This window comes from Pezoporus occidentalis, unplaced genomic scaffold, assembly GCF_034315485.1.
Source record: "Pezoporus occidentalis ecotype Australia unplaced genomic scaffold, CSIRO_AGI_Poc_V1 ctg54, whole genome shotgun sequence".
Lineage (NCBI taxonomy): Eukaryota > Metazoa > Chordata > Aves > Psittaciformes > Psittacidae > Pezoporus > Pezoporus occidentalis.
The window spans coordinates 3,421,222-3,436,012 of NW_026915877.1; the positions used below are offsets into that span (position 1 = coordinate 3,421,222).

A 14,791-nucleotide genomic window follows, 5' to 3' on the forward strand; every position below is an offset into this window, starting at 1 on the left:
CCAGCTATCTCACAGGAAGCTAAACCTCTCAAATCATCATCTTGTGCCTCCATTATCCAGACAAAAGTTGCACTATATTTTGATGGCATCAGGACTCAAGGATTCCCATTGTTACATGAACTGGCATGGCATACCTACTACTGAGGTGTATTAACAAAAGGCCTTGCTAACTGACTGCAAGGAGATTAAAATCTAGTTTGTTAGTCTCTGAAGTGAGGCAGCTGACAGTTATGTTATTTCATGTGCTTTGAATTTTCTTCACTATTCTTCCTCCAGTAACTTCAACTGACCTCATTGCTTTTATGATACCTGAAGAGACTGACTAGTTTACTGGAATCTTCCTGCTGAAATATTTTTATAATTGATCATAATTGCAATAATTGATCATAATTGCTCTTTGCATTTCAAAATTCCACAGACACAAGTCTAAATTGCATCCAAATACAGGAAAACAATGAGGACATCCAACCATTGCCCTATTATCTTTTTTCCTTTCCTCATGATGTATTTAATGACCTAAGAAAGTTACAAAAGCACCTTTAAATTACATTTACAAATATAAACTAATTAAATATATTTAGCTAACACTGAGAAAGTAAAATTCCAAGGAACACAAGGACAAAAAAAAACACCCAAAGAAACAACAAAAAAAAAAAACAACCAAAAAAACCAAAACATTAAGAGATGACTGACTCTAGAGTAATTTATGACTTTTTTACTGAGTTGCTGGATGTAGCATTTGAGTGAACACTTCCCTGCTGAAGTACAACTTGTAGTTAGAGACTGAAAGCTTACCTCATTATTCTCATTTTGGAACAGCAAATGAGGGATTAGTCCAGCATAACTTCTGTAGTTTCCATTAAGTTTTATATTCCAGCAAAATAATTTTATTACTTTCTCCACTTTTCTTTTTTGGCACTTGCTCATTTCAGAAAGTGACAAAATTCCTAGAAACTTCAGTGGCATCAGGATTTTTAATATTAAGAGCACAGATGTCTCAGACACTGAAGGACAAAACAGTTAAGATAATATTAAAAATTATCTTGCAGATCACTATGTACATGTATGTTTAAACTCATTCAAGGTGAAAGAAACTCACAGCTTAAAATTTATGTAGCATAAAGGTATCTGTTTGAATGCTGTCAATTAATATTCTAAGTCACATGTGGTGAACACATACTCAAAGACTAAAATAAATAACAGCTACTTTATTATTTGTGGCATTTACTGACAATGCTTAGAGAGAATCATCAAGGAAGAGAATGCAAAGATCATGAACTTGTGAAACTTTGAAGACTAGTAGTTTCCACTTAGTTTTCTCATGATCGGACTGTCAGGTTCGGCATTCGTAAAAATACTTCCTACAACCACATGAGTACCCCAGATGTTATGACGAATAACTTTGCAGCAGCCAAGATCATCAATGGAAAATCCCAAGTGGCGGTAGCGTTCATCTGTTTCAAACAGAGTGTTGTTCGTGTAGGATCCAAAATACTAGGTGAAAAAAAAAAAGATTTTTTCACATGAACATTTCCAAGGACATTTAAAATGCCAGAAGTATCCGTTTTTAAAACAATCCCTAAGCCCAGAAGTACCAGTAACATTTGTTGGAGCAAATTTTACGTAGTTTTATTTATGAAATTGAACAGAAAAATAAGCTGAGCACTTCTGGTTATAATGGTACCCCATAATTACAGATACTCCTTTGCCACTGACAGAGCACTGAAGGCATACCATTGTGTTTCAATGGCTCATCAACCATACATAAAAAAAACAAAAACAAACCCTCAAGTGCTTTGGAAAGGTTCTGCTACTGCTACAGGCACCAAGGACAGAATCCTGTGAAAAAGCAAAACTGAGGCATGTACCTCTTTAATGAGCCCCTAGTAAAGAAAGGTGCTTTGAAGACCAAAAATGCATATTAATTGGGAACAGGTATTTCAGTTACCTCAGGAGGAAGTTTCTGACCAAAAGCCTACTTCTGATGAACAGATTATCAGTAAGGGTGTTACTACAGAACCCATTTTCATCAATCCATAACTATTCCTTAAATGAATGGAATTTCTGGGAAGCTTTTAATCACTATAAACACCTTCAACTGCCTGTTAACCTTATAAACATCCCATTAGGCATATTTGTCTCTGTTGACACAATAAATCAACTGCCTTTTATACTGGTTTTAAATAAAAACCCTCTAACCTAAGCTTGGCATGATTATGTTCAACTGGTATGGTTTTACCAGTTCTCAGGCAAAATTGCATATATACTCATGCTTTGACAGGAGCTTTTTCAATTTATTTTTTTTTTTAAGTTTTAAGACTATGTTCCACAGATGTCTTTGTACAAAACTGTCGTCTCCTCCAGAGAACTGATGTGATCCAGTAATAAATGCCAATGCTGTTTTAGGAACATACTATTCATTTTTTCTAGGTAACAAAGGTATCATTAACTAGTGCAAAGAGACTTCTTAAAACTCTCCATCTACACAGATCTACCTAGTTACCTTGGGAGGGCAAAACCAGCTTACTGTGCAGTGACCAAGAGCTTTTGAACATAAAACTATAGTTATCTAAATTTCAACTTAATTGCTGAACAACATTCTCCAAAGTGCCAACTGCAATGACAGTAGACACAGCATGGGAACTAATGCAGGTTTACTACCCCGTTTTGATACATGAAAGGACGTATCCTAACAGCTTTTGAGTCATGTGAAAAAGTTGGATTTAACCCATACAGAATACAAATAACACTGCTAGTTAGGACACAGTGGTGTCCATTGCATATTTGACACAGCACATAACTTACTGCCAGTCCTGAGGATGGATCAATGAAGTCGGCCCAATAGCCTTCTGAACAAATTGCATAGCAAATTTCCTTGGCACCATTAATGAACTTAAAGAAAATAAAAGGGAAAGAAGGATATGAAATGAGATTTTTGTTACATATATCTCTGTACATATAACATTCTGAAAACGATCAGGCACAGATTTCTTTTGGCCTGTACTAATAAATAAGAAATTTAGCATACTTTTCATAAAAATATTACTAATATTAAGAGGATTAGAATTATGTTAGACTACTCCAATCATACAGGATTTAGGAGTGTTCCTCATGCCAGTCAGTAATGGATTAACAGCTTGTACAAGGAATAATGCAATTGCTTTCATTACTCATGCAGACTGCAGTCATACCTGTTATCCTCTTTAAGAAGTCAACCATTACATCAGGCATTTGTGTTATTTCCACAAGTTTATTGAGCTCACCTAAACTCCACAAATTTGACACTGAATGTAGCATTAAATATATTTTTATAAATATATGAAAAACAGTTTTGCCCCATGGTCTTATTTCAGCCAGCAGGACAACATTATGTAGTTCTTCCTGCACTACAAATGGTTTTAAAGAACGCTTTAGTTTTGCCTCATGATATCAAACGGTTCCATAGGCATTTGACTTTTTACACCAATTCTCTTGAATTATTGCCAGTAATTCTTGGTGGTCAGGATGATGATTTCAAACTCTCCTACTGTTTGATTGTCAAAGTTGTAGACCATATTTCAATTACACTGGAGGACACCTGCTGATGTATTAATGAAAAAAAAAAAGTATTTTTAATAAAAACTGTATTTTGAAATGAAAATACTATTGTCAATTAAGCGAGATTTTAAGAAGTTCCCTATTCTGCAACACATCATCAAAAAGCTCCCTTCTTTGAAGGGACAGCTTAAAGAATCTATCATTTAGGTAACTTAAACCTTTGGTGTTACACTGCACTTAGTTATCTGCTTGCCAGATAGGGAAGAAAATTCAACCAGGTAGATTTAAAGCTGTGCTCCTGTACTGTCACCAAAACATATGGCACAAAATAATTACACAACCTACAGACTACACAGCACATTTTTTTCCACAGATAAATCAGCAACAAGAGACCTCAGTTATGTGCTTTTAATCACCCAGACTAGCAGTTTACAACCATGTTACAAGGGGCAGCAGGGGCCCATAAAAAACTTCTGAAGAAGCCTGCACAGCTGACAAAAAAAAAAAACAACAAACCAAAAACCCCAAACATTGAGATTTGTGATGGTTCTAAAACCATCCATGCACTCAGAAAAAGAAGACCAAGTGCAAAAATTTAACAGCTGAAAAGACTGAGCCAGAACAAAGCACACACAGAATTCATGTAATTGCCTCAAAATGTGAGAAATTTCCTAATATCACAAAAAAGTATTTGACTTCAGAATAAATTTAATACTTTATTCACTTTCAGTTATAAAAATAAGATTGTTCTCACAGTTAGTGCCCTCAGCAGCTCCCAAATTTCAAATTTATAGAAATATTATAGTTACTCAGCTTCAGTTCCTTAATGGACCAAAAAAGGAAAGTTTATCCTTTACAGTAAGCTGTTCTATAGTTTGAGGTTTGATGGCTCTGATGATTAACTGTGTTTCAAGTGTAATTAAGTCACAAATATAAACAAGCCATCTGAAGACAGCATTTTGGGCATTATACTTCTGGTACAGTACATCTTTTGATCTAATGCTGTAACAATCCCTCAGCAATCACTTAGGACAAGATTAACAAACACTGGAGATTCACTTCTGTAAACATTTACATTTGGCTGTACATAACCCTCATTACTTTAGCACAAGCCTCTCACATTAAATTAGTATTTTTAAAGTTACTCCTACCCAACTATGAAGCAAACAAATAGACCCATTTTCTTCTGAATTTGCTGTTAGTAACCTTTAGGCTGGGAGGTTACATCCAACATCGTAACACCCCTACAATGACTGTATTAGATTTGACAGGGAGGTGCACATGGAAGAAAGATGCCAATTAACATGTAATTAGACCAGATTACAATGCCAAAGACCAACAGACCATAAATAATTCAAAGAGAAGAACACACTAAAATGAAGGGAATTTTAATTTGTGTGTATTCTTTATGTTGATCCTTCAGCCTGCTTCTTCCTTTTTTGTAGTAGCCCTTAACACTGCTCCATACAAGCTACATTTGCAATTTACAGGATTGAAAAGGACATTACCACACTATTTTCAAACACAAATATAACCATCACAGATCTAAGTCTCACAGGATGATTTTTACTAGTTTTAGAAAAATTATAACAATGTAGAGGAACATTGCATTTTGAGGTGCCAAGACAAGAACGTCAGTGGTGGTGAACAGTGACACCTGCTGTACACACAAAAATAATCAAGAACATGAAATTAAGTGACTTTCAATGAGACATCTAGTGGCAACAGAGCAAAAAGACAAAGTTCATGAGGATGGTTAGGATGAAATAAATGTAACTGATACCCAGGCTAAAAATATTAACTGTATTCATTATCAGAATGGGGGGGTAAGGGGGGAACCACAAAACAAACCCCAAAACAGAACAACCGCTTTTTGCAAGTAAGCATGCACTTATCCACAGATCCTGTACTGGAATCTCAATTACATCACGCAAAAACGAAGGCAACAGTGAAATCCTGCAAAATGCATAGTATTAAAGCAGAATGAAGGTGAGAAAATAGTTGCTGCCCTTTAACTGCAACAGGACAATGATCATGTATCTTTATTAATTTACAGTAGCATTTTACCTTTTAGCATACTTTTGACTCACCCCAGTATAAAGAATTTAATAGTCCTATGAGACTATTTGGTTTAGTGTGAGGTGTCCCTGCCCATGGCAAGGGGGTTGGAACTAGATGATCTTAAGGTCCTTTCCAACCCTAACTATTCTATGATTCTATTCTATTTCATGTAGTTAAAAAGCTACAAAGCTGGAAAAAAAGTAATTGCCATTCTATCAGTAAGAGAACATAAAATAAGTGCAAAAACCCTCTAAGTAGGAAAACAGATACTACTACCAGAGCTAGAAACAGACCAAAATACACATATAGTTCACAAAAGATTAATCTGCCAACAAAATGAAGCTGATGCTAATGTCAGCTACTCACATTTTCTAACAGCATTTCTCTTTCATCCTCCACTTCTTGACTCCATACAGTCATATCATTTTTAGTCTTCTGGGTTACAGTTAATACTGTTAACTGGTTGGTATTCACTTCTGGAAACATTGACTCAAAATCTAAAAAAAATATAAAACTGGCACATTATGGCTTGTTCTTACATTTTACTTAAGATTTTTCAGTTTGACACAAATTATCAATCCTACTTTAGAAACCTTCTTTCATTGAAATACATGTGTGTTTTTCATATCAGATCCAGCAAACAGCATGCTGATTTGAAATGCTGATGTTGCTTTTGTGGAAACTAATGCACCTTGGTAAGGTCCTGTTAAAAGGAACTTGGGGAGCAGAGTTTGCTAGTTCAAGACCTCTTGCTGAACTGCAAGATGATAAAAGCTCCAGAAACAAGTGTCTGCCTTTGCAAAGATATAAAACCAAGTATAATAATATTTTAGTATTTGGAATTCCACACACGCTGAGAACTGGCTAAGCCATATTATATAATGCACTGATTTTTACATTAAATCTTTCAATAGTAGTGTCTCAGATCTAATTCCTATGACATGACAGCAGACTCAGTATCAGTAGTATACTATGGGCATGAGTTGTGACAGTTAGCCACCTGGGGCAGAAAAGGTCCAAACCCATCATATGATTTTCTGTACATCATCTTTTGTATTACAAACAAGAATGCACATGAAGTGCCAAAGTCATGATAAGGGTTCATGGAGCCTTGTTTTTAGAGTGGGGAAAAAAAAAGCACTTTCCCAAATTAAAAAGTCCAAAGGTTCGTTCTTATTTAGTCTCTGAAAAGTCTGCTCTCTTCAGCATGTAGACCAAGATTTTAAGCAGATTTCAGTCTCTTCTCAGTTTATCACTTTTTTAAATCATAAGGTTTAACTCCAATTTAATTTCAATAATTTCTTTCTTGAGCACATTAAAGAAAGATACAAATCCAATGCTTTCAAAAGTTTCATAATTTCAATTTGCTATTTTACTAAAAAGCAGTGCCAGTCACTGGTTTTGGATAGTAAATCAGCTCCAGAACCTGACACAAAAGAAGCCCCTGAAAGTTACTCCCTGCCCCAACTGATCTTGAATTTAAGTGGCACTGAATTTTATATGAAATACTAAGTATTGTCAATAGCGAAGTTTCAGTTTTCCTTTTATAGCATGCATTTACCTTTTGAAAGTATTAACTCTGGATTACTCTTTTCTACTACACATTTTGTGGCATCAATTACAACAGTGTTTACTTACATATTTTTGCATTTTAAAAAGTTATAATTTCTTAGGTGTCAATGGAAGTGAAAATATACCTTTTCGTAACAGTTCAGGACAAGCTTGTACTGCACATTCTACCTTTGCACTTTCAAAGTAAGTTTCAGCATTATTTATTTGCTGTTTCTGTGGAACATCAGCACCCTGAAAAAAATGAAAACTGTAACTTTCTCATTAATATGCAACAGAAATAACTTTATACACTAGGCTATGACTTTGTGATACAGTGATACACTCAAGCAGTTTCACAGAAAGGTGATTTACAATGAGAATTTTTCAACTATTGGAAGTGGAACTTATATATATAGGTATTATTTGTTAAACTTGTACAGAAATTATAAGTTTTATATCTTATTGTAATCGTTTTATCTCAAACCCTTAAAGAATACAGAAATTTTTGAAACATACGATTCTGAAACAATGGCCTTAAGTATTCAACACCAACTGATAGCTTTTAGATAGAGACACATTACCTGAGCAAGAACACAACTTTAAAGTTATATAACAGTTCTAGAGCTCTGAACTATCAGTACTTTCAGCTTTAGCTGTTTTAACTTGAAAACCAGTTTTCTAACAATAGTCATTTCCAATTTTTATTTTTTATAGTTTTTAGTTCTACAGTTTAAAAAAAAAACAACAAAAAAACAAAAAAACCACAAACACCAAACAAAAAAACCCCAAATCCAAACATCATCAAAAAAAACCACCCCAAATTCTTGTGGAATACATATGGAGTACCAGTAGTTAGATATCTAACATGTAAGCTTAAGACACCCTTAAGAAGGTAGTAACAACAGCTGCCTCCTTTGGGATTGATGTAAAATGCCTTAATACAGTTTTTTCTAGCTCAAACTATGCCATAATTTACAATCAATTTCAGCAAATTTCTCTAAGACTGGTATTAAAATGTTGGGTAGTACATGAAATCCTACATAACACGTGTTTGTAACTGAAAATTCTCCCTAGAGAAAACTATTACACTGAAAACACACTGTGGATAGCATTTTTGTATCAGAAGTTAATGACTGAGAACAGGAGAAAAGAACAAAAAACCAACAAAAACACATAAACCCAACAAAACCAAATCCCAAACCATTAGAAAAATAAACACAGTAACAGACAAACAACAGACAATTAGCTGCAGTTTCAATACATGTTTCCACAAATACCTTGCACTATGATTGCAAAGTCACTGGGATAGATCAGTTGGTACATTAAACCCAACAAGTCATGCTGTTATGCTTGTAAACATCTTTTCTTCCTAGCTATAGGATGCTCCTCATACTAAGAACATTACTCTTTCTCAGTTCACTGTGATTTCTTCTGTACTACTCCCATTCTGTCTGGCTAAACACCACTTACATAGTCCATTCGCCTACCAGGCATGCTACATCAAGAGACTATGGCTATTTTTCAAAGATCAGTTCCACTTTCTGATATTGACAGGTTGGTAAGCCCATTTACTCTGCTCAGATAAAACTAACACATGAATCTCAAGTACACAGAGGCCAGAGAAGCTTGACATTTCTATGGCTGTTTCAAGGACTAGTGCATGAGCTTCAGTAGCACTGAGCTTTTTTGCAGCTTGCTGCAGCAACCTATGGTTCCAGTATTCAGCTGATGCCATCATTCAAATTGGGGTCCTCTCCTAAGAGGAGCAGCTTGACATTTTTGTTAGCTAAATGCTGTTCAGCGATTCCTAAACACCACTGGTATGGATCAGAACTGACTCATGGTGACTGCTTTATGAATACCAGTTGCAAAACCTGCCTCTGGTCTTTCCTATTCTGGACAGCAACACATGCACTGGGCATTTTATCATGCAAGTAATCTCACTAGCAAGAGGACCACGCATTCAGTGCACGTGGTTTGCACTAAATGAACCAGACCAGAAATTTTCTTTATGGAAAGTATGATCCACAAGACCTGAAAACAGAGTCTGGTGAGCTCACCGCATGCCTCTAGTTTCCAAATACTTTTGCTACAATGCCACATTTACAAAAATCACTACACAGCATTTCTACACTGGAGATTTGCTAGTTGACTGGGAAAGTCAGAGCATGTCGCAAACTCGGAGAGCCTGGAAAGCCAAGTCAGCAGCTAATAGTCACTAAAAGTTTCTTGAAATGCTGCAATCACACTAGCAATTATCAAGCTGCTTGCTGTTCATAATGCATTTGACTCACTGCAAGCTCTGCCATCACTTACATGCAGTCTCATTGTGAGACCCAAGGCTGAGGTACATTCATCTGTTTCTCCTGTTATGATTCCAATGGTTGTCAGAACTAAATGGGCAGATCTAAACACTGTCAAAACTATGTAAGTCCAGATCCATTAAATGAGATACTGAAAAAACTACCAATTCTATTTGGTAAAAGGTGGTGTGACTTGGTAAACAGCAAGTTTTGAAAGTTTTCTTTTCCTATATCCATGTGATTAAGTCACTACCAAAATGATATTTCACTAAGCACTGCCTAGACATACAGCCAAGAACCCCACACCTTGAAATATTTTTCTCCTGAAAGGAGGTTCAGCTTTGTTCTATGTAACCTTTTGCTCATCCAAGTCAAGTTCACCTTTCAAGACCATCTAGAAAACCAACTGTACCTTTTTTTCAGGATGAAGAGACATTAGCTACATTTTCTTTTAAAGAAGAAATATCAGCTTCACATAGAAGCAGCCTGTTCTTACCTGAAATTCATTTATGTATTGTGCCATTACAAATTCATGCCTTTCACTTGCTGAAGGCTCTGCTAGTATATCAGGCAGACTTTTTGAAACTTGGCTTTTCTTCTGAGAAGCAGTGCCATTTAGGTGACAGTCAAAACCAATATTACCAGGCAACTGGAATCTCTGGTCCTGAGGACCAAATGGACCCATTACTTCATCTGGCCACACAGTTCTTGGACCTGCAAAAGTCAACGCCTTCCTTTAGTCATCACATCTGAAAAAAAAAGGAGAAAAATCCTTTCCCACACAAACATATGTATTTGATCACAATCATATATAACCAAAGTAATCACAACACACAAGCCCTGACATAAAAAGCACACTTCAGAATTCCCAAATTTATATGGGGTGCAAAGTTCCAATAGCACACGAATTCAAAGAAAATGAATTTGCTTTTTCTTACATAAATCAGGAGGTGTAGCAGCAACATGAGGCTCATCTGAGCCAGAGGAACCTGCTGTAGAAAAAGCCTTGGGATTTACAACTCTTTTGACTAAGGAATAAAACCCTGGCAGGTAGGTGACCAATCTTGCTCTGCTACAGAGCACCTGAGAAGACAAAAACAAAATAAGTATTACATACTGCTAGCAAAAAAATGTTAGTTTAAGTACAGCTTTGTGGGTCACAAGAGAAATCCTCACTCAATAATTAAATTACAGTTTTCATTATGATTAACTGCGTTTCTGTAAAATCATGGTTTCAAGGTATTTTATGATTACTTTTATATTTTACTAGCAATAGTATTTTAAGTAAAGTAAAAGCCTTGAAAACACTTATTGAAAAGCCTCCTCACGTGAGGGAAAAAAAAACTCAAAAGTTTAAACAGCACCACTGAACCCCCCCCAACCTAAACTGGGTTATGGATGGGGAATGTTTCCATGATTAGTTCCATGCATGTAATTGTTTCTATGTCATAATTCAATCACAGGATTAATTAGCAGAAACACTTAGAAATATTGTTAATTAAGCAAATGCTGATACCAGAGACATTTGCCTTGAAAGACAGCACAAACATTAACCAGCCTATATTCCTACTTCTTAGAAGACGGGAGGGAGACACAAATAGTATCGCTCCAGATACTCCTTGTGGCTTTCCTCACCAGAAAAGGACACATCCCAACAGCTCTGAATGATACAGGGAGATATGCATATCAAAACAGATAAGTATGGTCATTTCAGCTTCTTTCTTTTGCTCATAAGTCCATAAACATTTAACATGAACAAAACTTGCTAGTGCAGGCAATATTATTTAGATTTGCAAACTCCTTGCATTCAGGTATTTATAAACAAGCATTACTGCAAACAGATCAGTATTGTGGGGAAAATGCTGATAAGCTAAAAAGCCTTGATGAATCCTGTGATCTTCAAATACACCAGAAAACCCACTTCCTACCACAGAGCCGTACTGTCAATATAACTTTCAGTTGCTGAAGATGATTCTCTCAGAAGCTTTCAGCCCCATAGCAAGCTGAAAATGATGCAATGCTATCTTCCTGAGCATGCAAACACCTTGACAAGAGGGTTCCAAAGAGCTAGTAGCTCCTTGCCATGAGGTCTGAGGCCCAATGACAGCACCTTCAGTAGTAACATAAGCAATTGTTACGGTTGGTTTTGTTTGTTTATTTTTTTGTTTTGTTTGTTTTGGTTTTGTGTTGGGATTTGTTTTGTGTGTGTGTGTGTTTTGTGGGGGTTTTGGGGGCCGTTTTGGTTTTTTTTTTAAGAAAAAATATCCATGTGGTGCAATTAAACTGAAAAGCCTGATTGATTTGCTATACTTTAAAAACCGATTGACAACTTTCATGATGCATTTACACAAGTGCAACCAAAAAATAACCAATCATACACTTAAAACGGAGTTAGAAGTGCAGTATTAAAAATAATTAAGCTCTAGCACAAAACTATTAATACTCTCGACTACAGCAGCACAAAAGTATGCACCACTGGAAAATGCAAACCCCACCCACCATAGCATGTGTGCTTTCACAAAGCTATTTTTCAGGTAAGGGAAAAAAATTAGTTCAAGAAACTGACACAAAGAGTATTTCCTTAAGTGCTGTATTCCTGATTCTGTAAGATTTTATCCATGAGTTTACCACTAAACATGTACGCAACAAGGTCACTCAAAAGACATAAATGTACAAATAGCACCATTTACTCAAGATAAGCTCTACTCAAAGTCTTCAGACATGAACTAGTAAGCATCAGATTCTTACATACCACCTCTGTATAAACATATAATATCTAATAAGTTCTACCAGTATCATAGAGGCTCCAACACACAGAGGCACATTTGATTTTCTAACTTAAATAATTACAGTTAAGGCCTTAAATTGCTTAGTTCTAAAAAACCACTGGTTTAAACGATTCCTTCAACAACAACAAGCTGATTCCACTTAAATATTTTTTCCTCTAATTTTTGCATAGATTATATTACGTATAAACCAGATGTAAACAATTACAGCTGACATGCAATTATAAGAAAAGAGCATTTTTTCGTATAATCACGATCACTCAACATGGAGATGCTAATGTTAATTACAGATCTGTTGACTGACTCACCTATGTAAATATTTACATACCTAGCATTACACAAGTGAAAAAATACAGCTGAAATCAATAAATTATTCATGCCTCCGTAGCAATAACGGGCGTTTTATTCCTCAGTCTGAAAGCAGCCTCGCGAATCGCAGTATTTAATCTTAACTCGTAATATTAAAAAAAAGAACAAAACCACATCGTACTTAAAGCCTCAATTCGCTTACTTCCATGATTTCCACAGAAACTGGCTTCCAAAACGTAGATGAAGAATGACACTACTACTGCTTTCTAATAAAATCTACCTTGGTTTAACTCATACTTTTATTAATAACACTTTCTCCATTCCCCCACCCCCGAAGAAAGATGACTGAAAGACAGCTTTAAAGGGAGAGTAAAACGCAAGCGTCCCGCGCCGTCTCCCCTCGCACCGGGACGAGGCGCAGGGAGGGGTTAGCAGCCAGCCCCGTGCCGGCAGGCGGCCGAGGGCCGCAACGGCGCCAAGTCCCGGGGGGGGAGGGAGCGCGTTACATACGTTGGCCATTGCAGACGATGGGATACCTCTCGCCGACAGGCCCGGCTGCCCTAGAAGAGAAACGAACGCACTGGCTTCCTGATCGTCTCTCGCAATCCGACGGCGACGGTCACCCCTCACGGCCGCCCTCCCGGTTCCCCGACAAGGCACCTCGGTGATGCCCACCCGCTGCAGACCCAGCCACCCGCAACGGCTATGGGAGGGGAAAACGGGAGGGAGAAGCAGCGCGAAACCACGCACGGGATACGGGTGGAAAGCACCGGAGGCAACGAAGCCACCGCACCTCTCACCTCTTCCTGTAAAATGGCGTCTGCCGCCGTCATCCGACGCACCCCTGCGACGGCGTCCACCCTGCCCGTCGCCAGGCCGAGCGAGCCGATGAACCGACACCTCGATTACTGCGCTGAGAAAGCACACAGAGACAGGCGGGGCATGTCGTTCGGCGGCCGATTGCTTGGGGCCGGAGATGAGCAGCAGCGGCAGCGGCTTGTGGTTGCGAGGAGCGCCGGGGTCTGTTGGTCAGTGTGTGGCGGCGGCGGCGGCGACAGTGGCTGCTCCTAGGAGCGGGCGCGCCCGGGGCCTGTGCTTCTCCGTTTTGGCAGGGCGGAGGGCGCTTCAGAGTCGTGGTGTCAGCACCAGCTCGCCGGTGCAGTACCCGGTGGGTGCACCAGGAGTCAGTCATGTCATACAAGCCCGGCTGTCGTTAAACACATACAGACACGCACGCACTCACCCCGCCTCTGCTTTCTGGGGCTGAGGGAGACAATGAAGCCGAAAATGAATAAAAAGGGGGTGTTACTGAGGAAAGCGTACGGGGGAGCTTTTCAGCCGCCGAAGGGCCGCCAGGCCAGGGGACTTCCTGGGAAGTCGGTGAGAGCGGGGTACATAGGTGCCACTTCTGCGAACAAAACTGGCCCTTCTAGAGTGACACATGGCTTCTTCAGAAAACTGTTTTACAAAATAACAAACCCATCTTCAATGAACCAAATGCTGGTGTCGTCGTGTCGTGTCGTCCGTCCCCCCCCCCCCCATTTTGTTGTGGAAGTGCTTCGTTTCCCCATCTTTTCTCCTTGTGCCTATTTATTGGGGTTTGTGGTGAGGTTTGCTGCAAAGCCAGCTTTTATTTAAAATAAACTTTTCCATTGTGAGCTAGATCGAGGTAATTCCACGGGCAGAGCTCTTAATAATCTGTTAATTTATGTACTTGCTGCTGCATGAAGTTAATTAACTGCAGAAGATATTAAAGCAAATGCATGTCGTAGAATCAGAATGGTTTGGGTTGGAAGGGACCTCAGAAATCACTTAGTTCTACGCATTGAAAGCATTCTCCTTTGTGCGGTGACAGCAGCTTGGGTCACTGTTCTACTCCGCTCTACTCACCGTCTGCCGTGATGTGCTCCAAGCTGTGATTGTGGACAAGTCTTTGTTGCTCCAAGAAAAATGTACAATACAAAGCTAGCTTATGTCTGGTATTGAGCCCTAGTGACTACATGGGATTCTGCTGAATAGATGGATTGATACCCACAGAACGTATGTTGAATATATACCCTAAGTCAGTGTGGCTCAGTTTAAGTACCAATTCTAAAGTCACATCCCTGCATACGTGCACATGCTCCCTCTTCATTTTCAGAATTGTACTGGTTTTCCAGTACATAGCCTGGGTTCAAATTGCTGTCCTTTTATTTTTTAATGTCATGTGGAACATAAAACATTTGTCCCCCTCAGGCCTGAAGT

At 38.2% G+C, this 14,791-nt stretch overlaps 1 protein-coding gene across 4 annotated transcripts; it reads right to left on the reverse strand.

Moving 5' to 3' along the window:
• Positions 1 to 1,193: 1,193 nt before the first annotated feature.
• On the reverse strand, positions 1,194 to 13,566 carry MMADHC (metabolism of cobalamin associated D). 4 transcript variants are annotated; one of them, XM_062637772.1, is made up of 8 exons: positions 13,348 to 13,566; positions 13,058 to 13,107; positions 10,391 to 10,535; positions 9,949 to 10,166; positions 7,296 to 7,401; positions 5,965 to 6,095; positions 2,806 to 2,892; positions 1,194 to 1,494 (listed from the first exon to the last, which is right to left on the reverse strand). In XM_062637772.1, the coding sequence occupies exons 2-8, from the start codon at positions 13,064 to 13,066 to the stop codon at positions 1,297 to 1,299; spliced, it is 894 nt and encodes a 297-aa protein (XP_062493756.1). In that variant the 5' UTR covers positions 13,067 to 13,107; positions 13,348 to 13,566; the 3' UTR covers positions 1,194 to 1,296. The 4 variants fall into 4 exon arrangements, with proteins under 4 accessions (XP_062493756.1, XP_062493755.1, XP_062493757.1 ...); XM_062637771.1 differs by having other exon boundaries at positions 13,341 to 13,524; XM_062637774.1 differs by lacking the exons at positions 1,194 to 1,494; positions 2,806 to 2,892 and adding an exon at positions 2,969 to 3,263 and having other exon boundaries at positions 13,341 to 13,530.
• Between the last annotated feature and the right edge of the window lie 1,225 nt (positions 13,567 to 14,791).

Bases quoted from the DNA above. Each gene is read 5' to 3' on its own strand.
- MMADHC (XM_062637771.1), bottom strand. From the start codon at position 13,380: ATGACGGCGGCAGACGCCATTTTACAGGAAGAGGTGAGAG. The intron at 10,167-10,390 runs GTAAGAAAAAGC...TGACTTTTGCAG, and splicing joins TGCTACACCTCCTGATTTAT to GTCCAAGAACTGTGTGGCCA. The intron at 7,402-9,948 runs GTAAGAACAGGC...CATTTTTTTCAG, and splicing joins AATACATAAATGAATTTCAG to GGTGCTGATGTTCCACAGAA.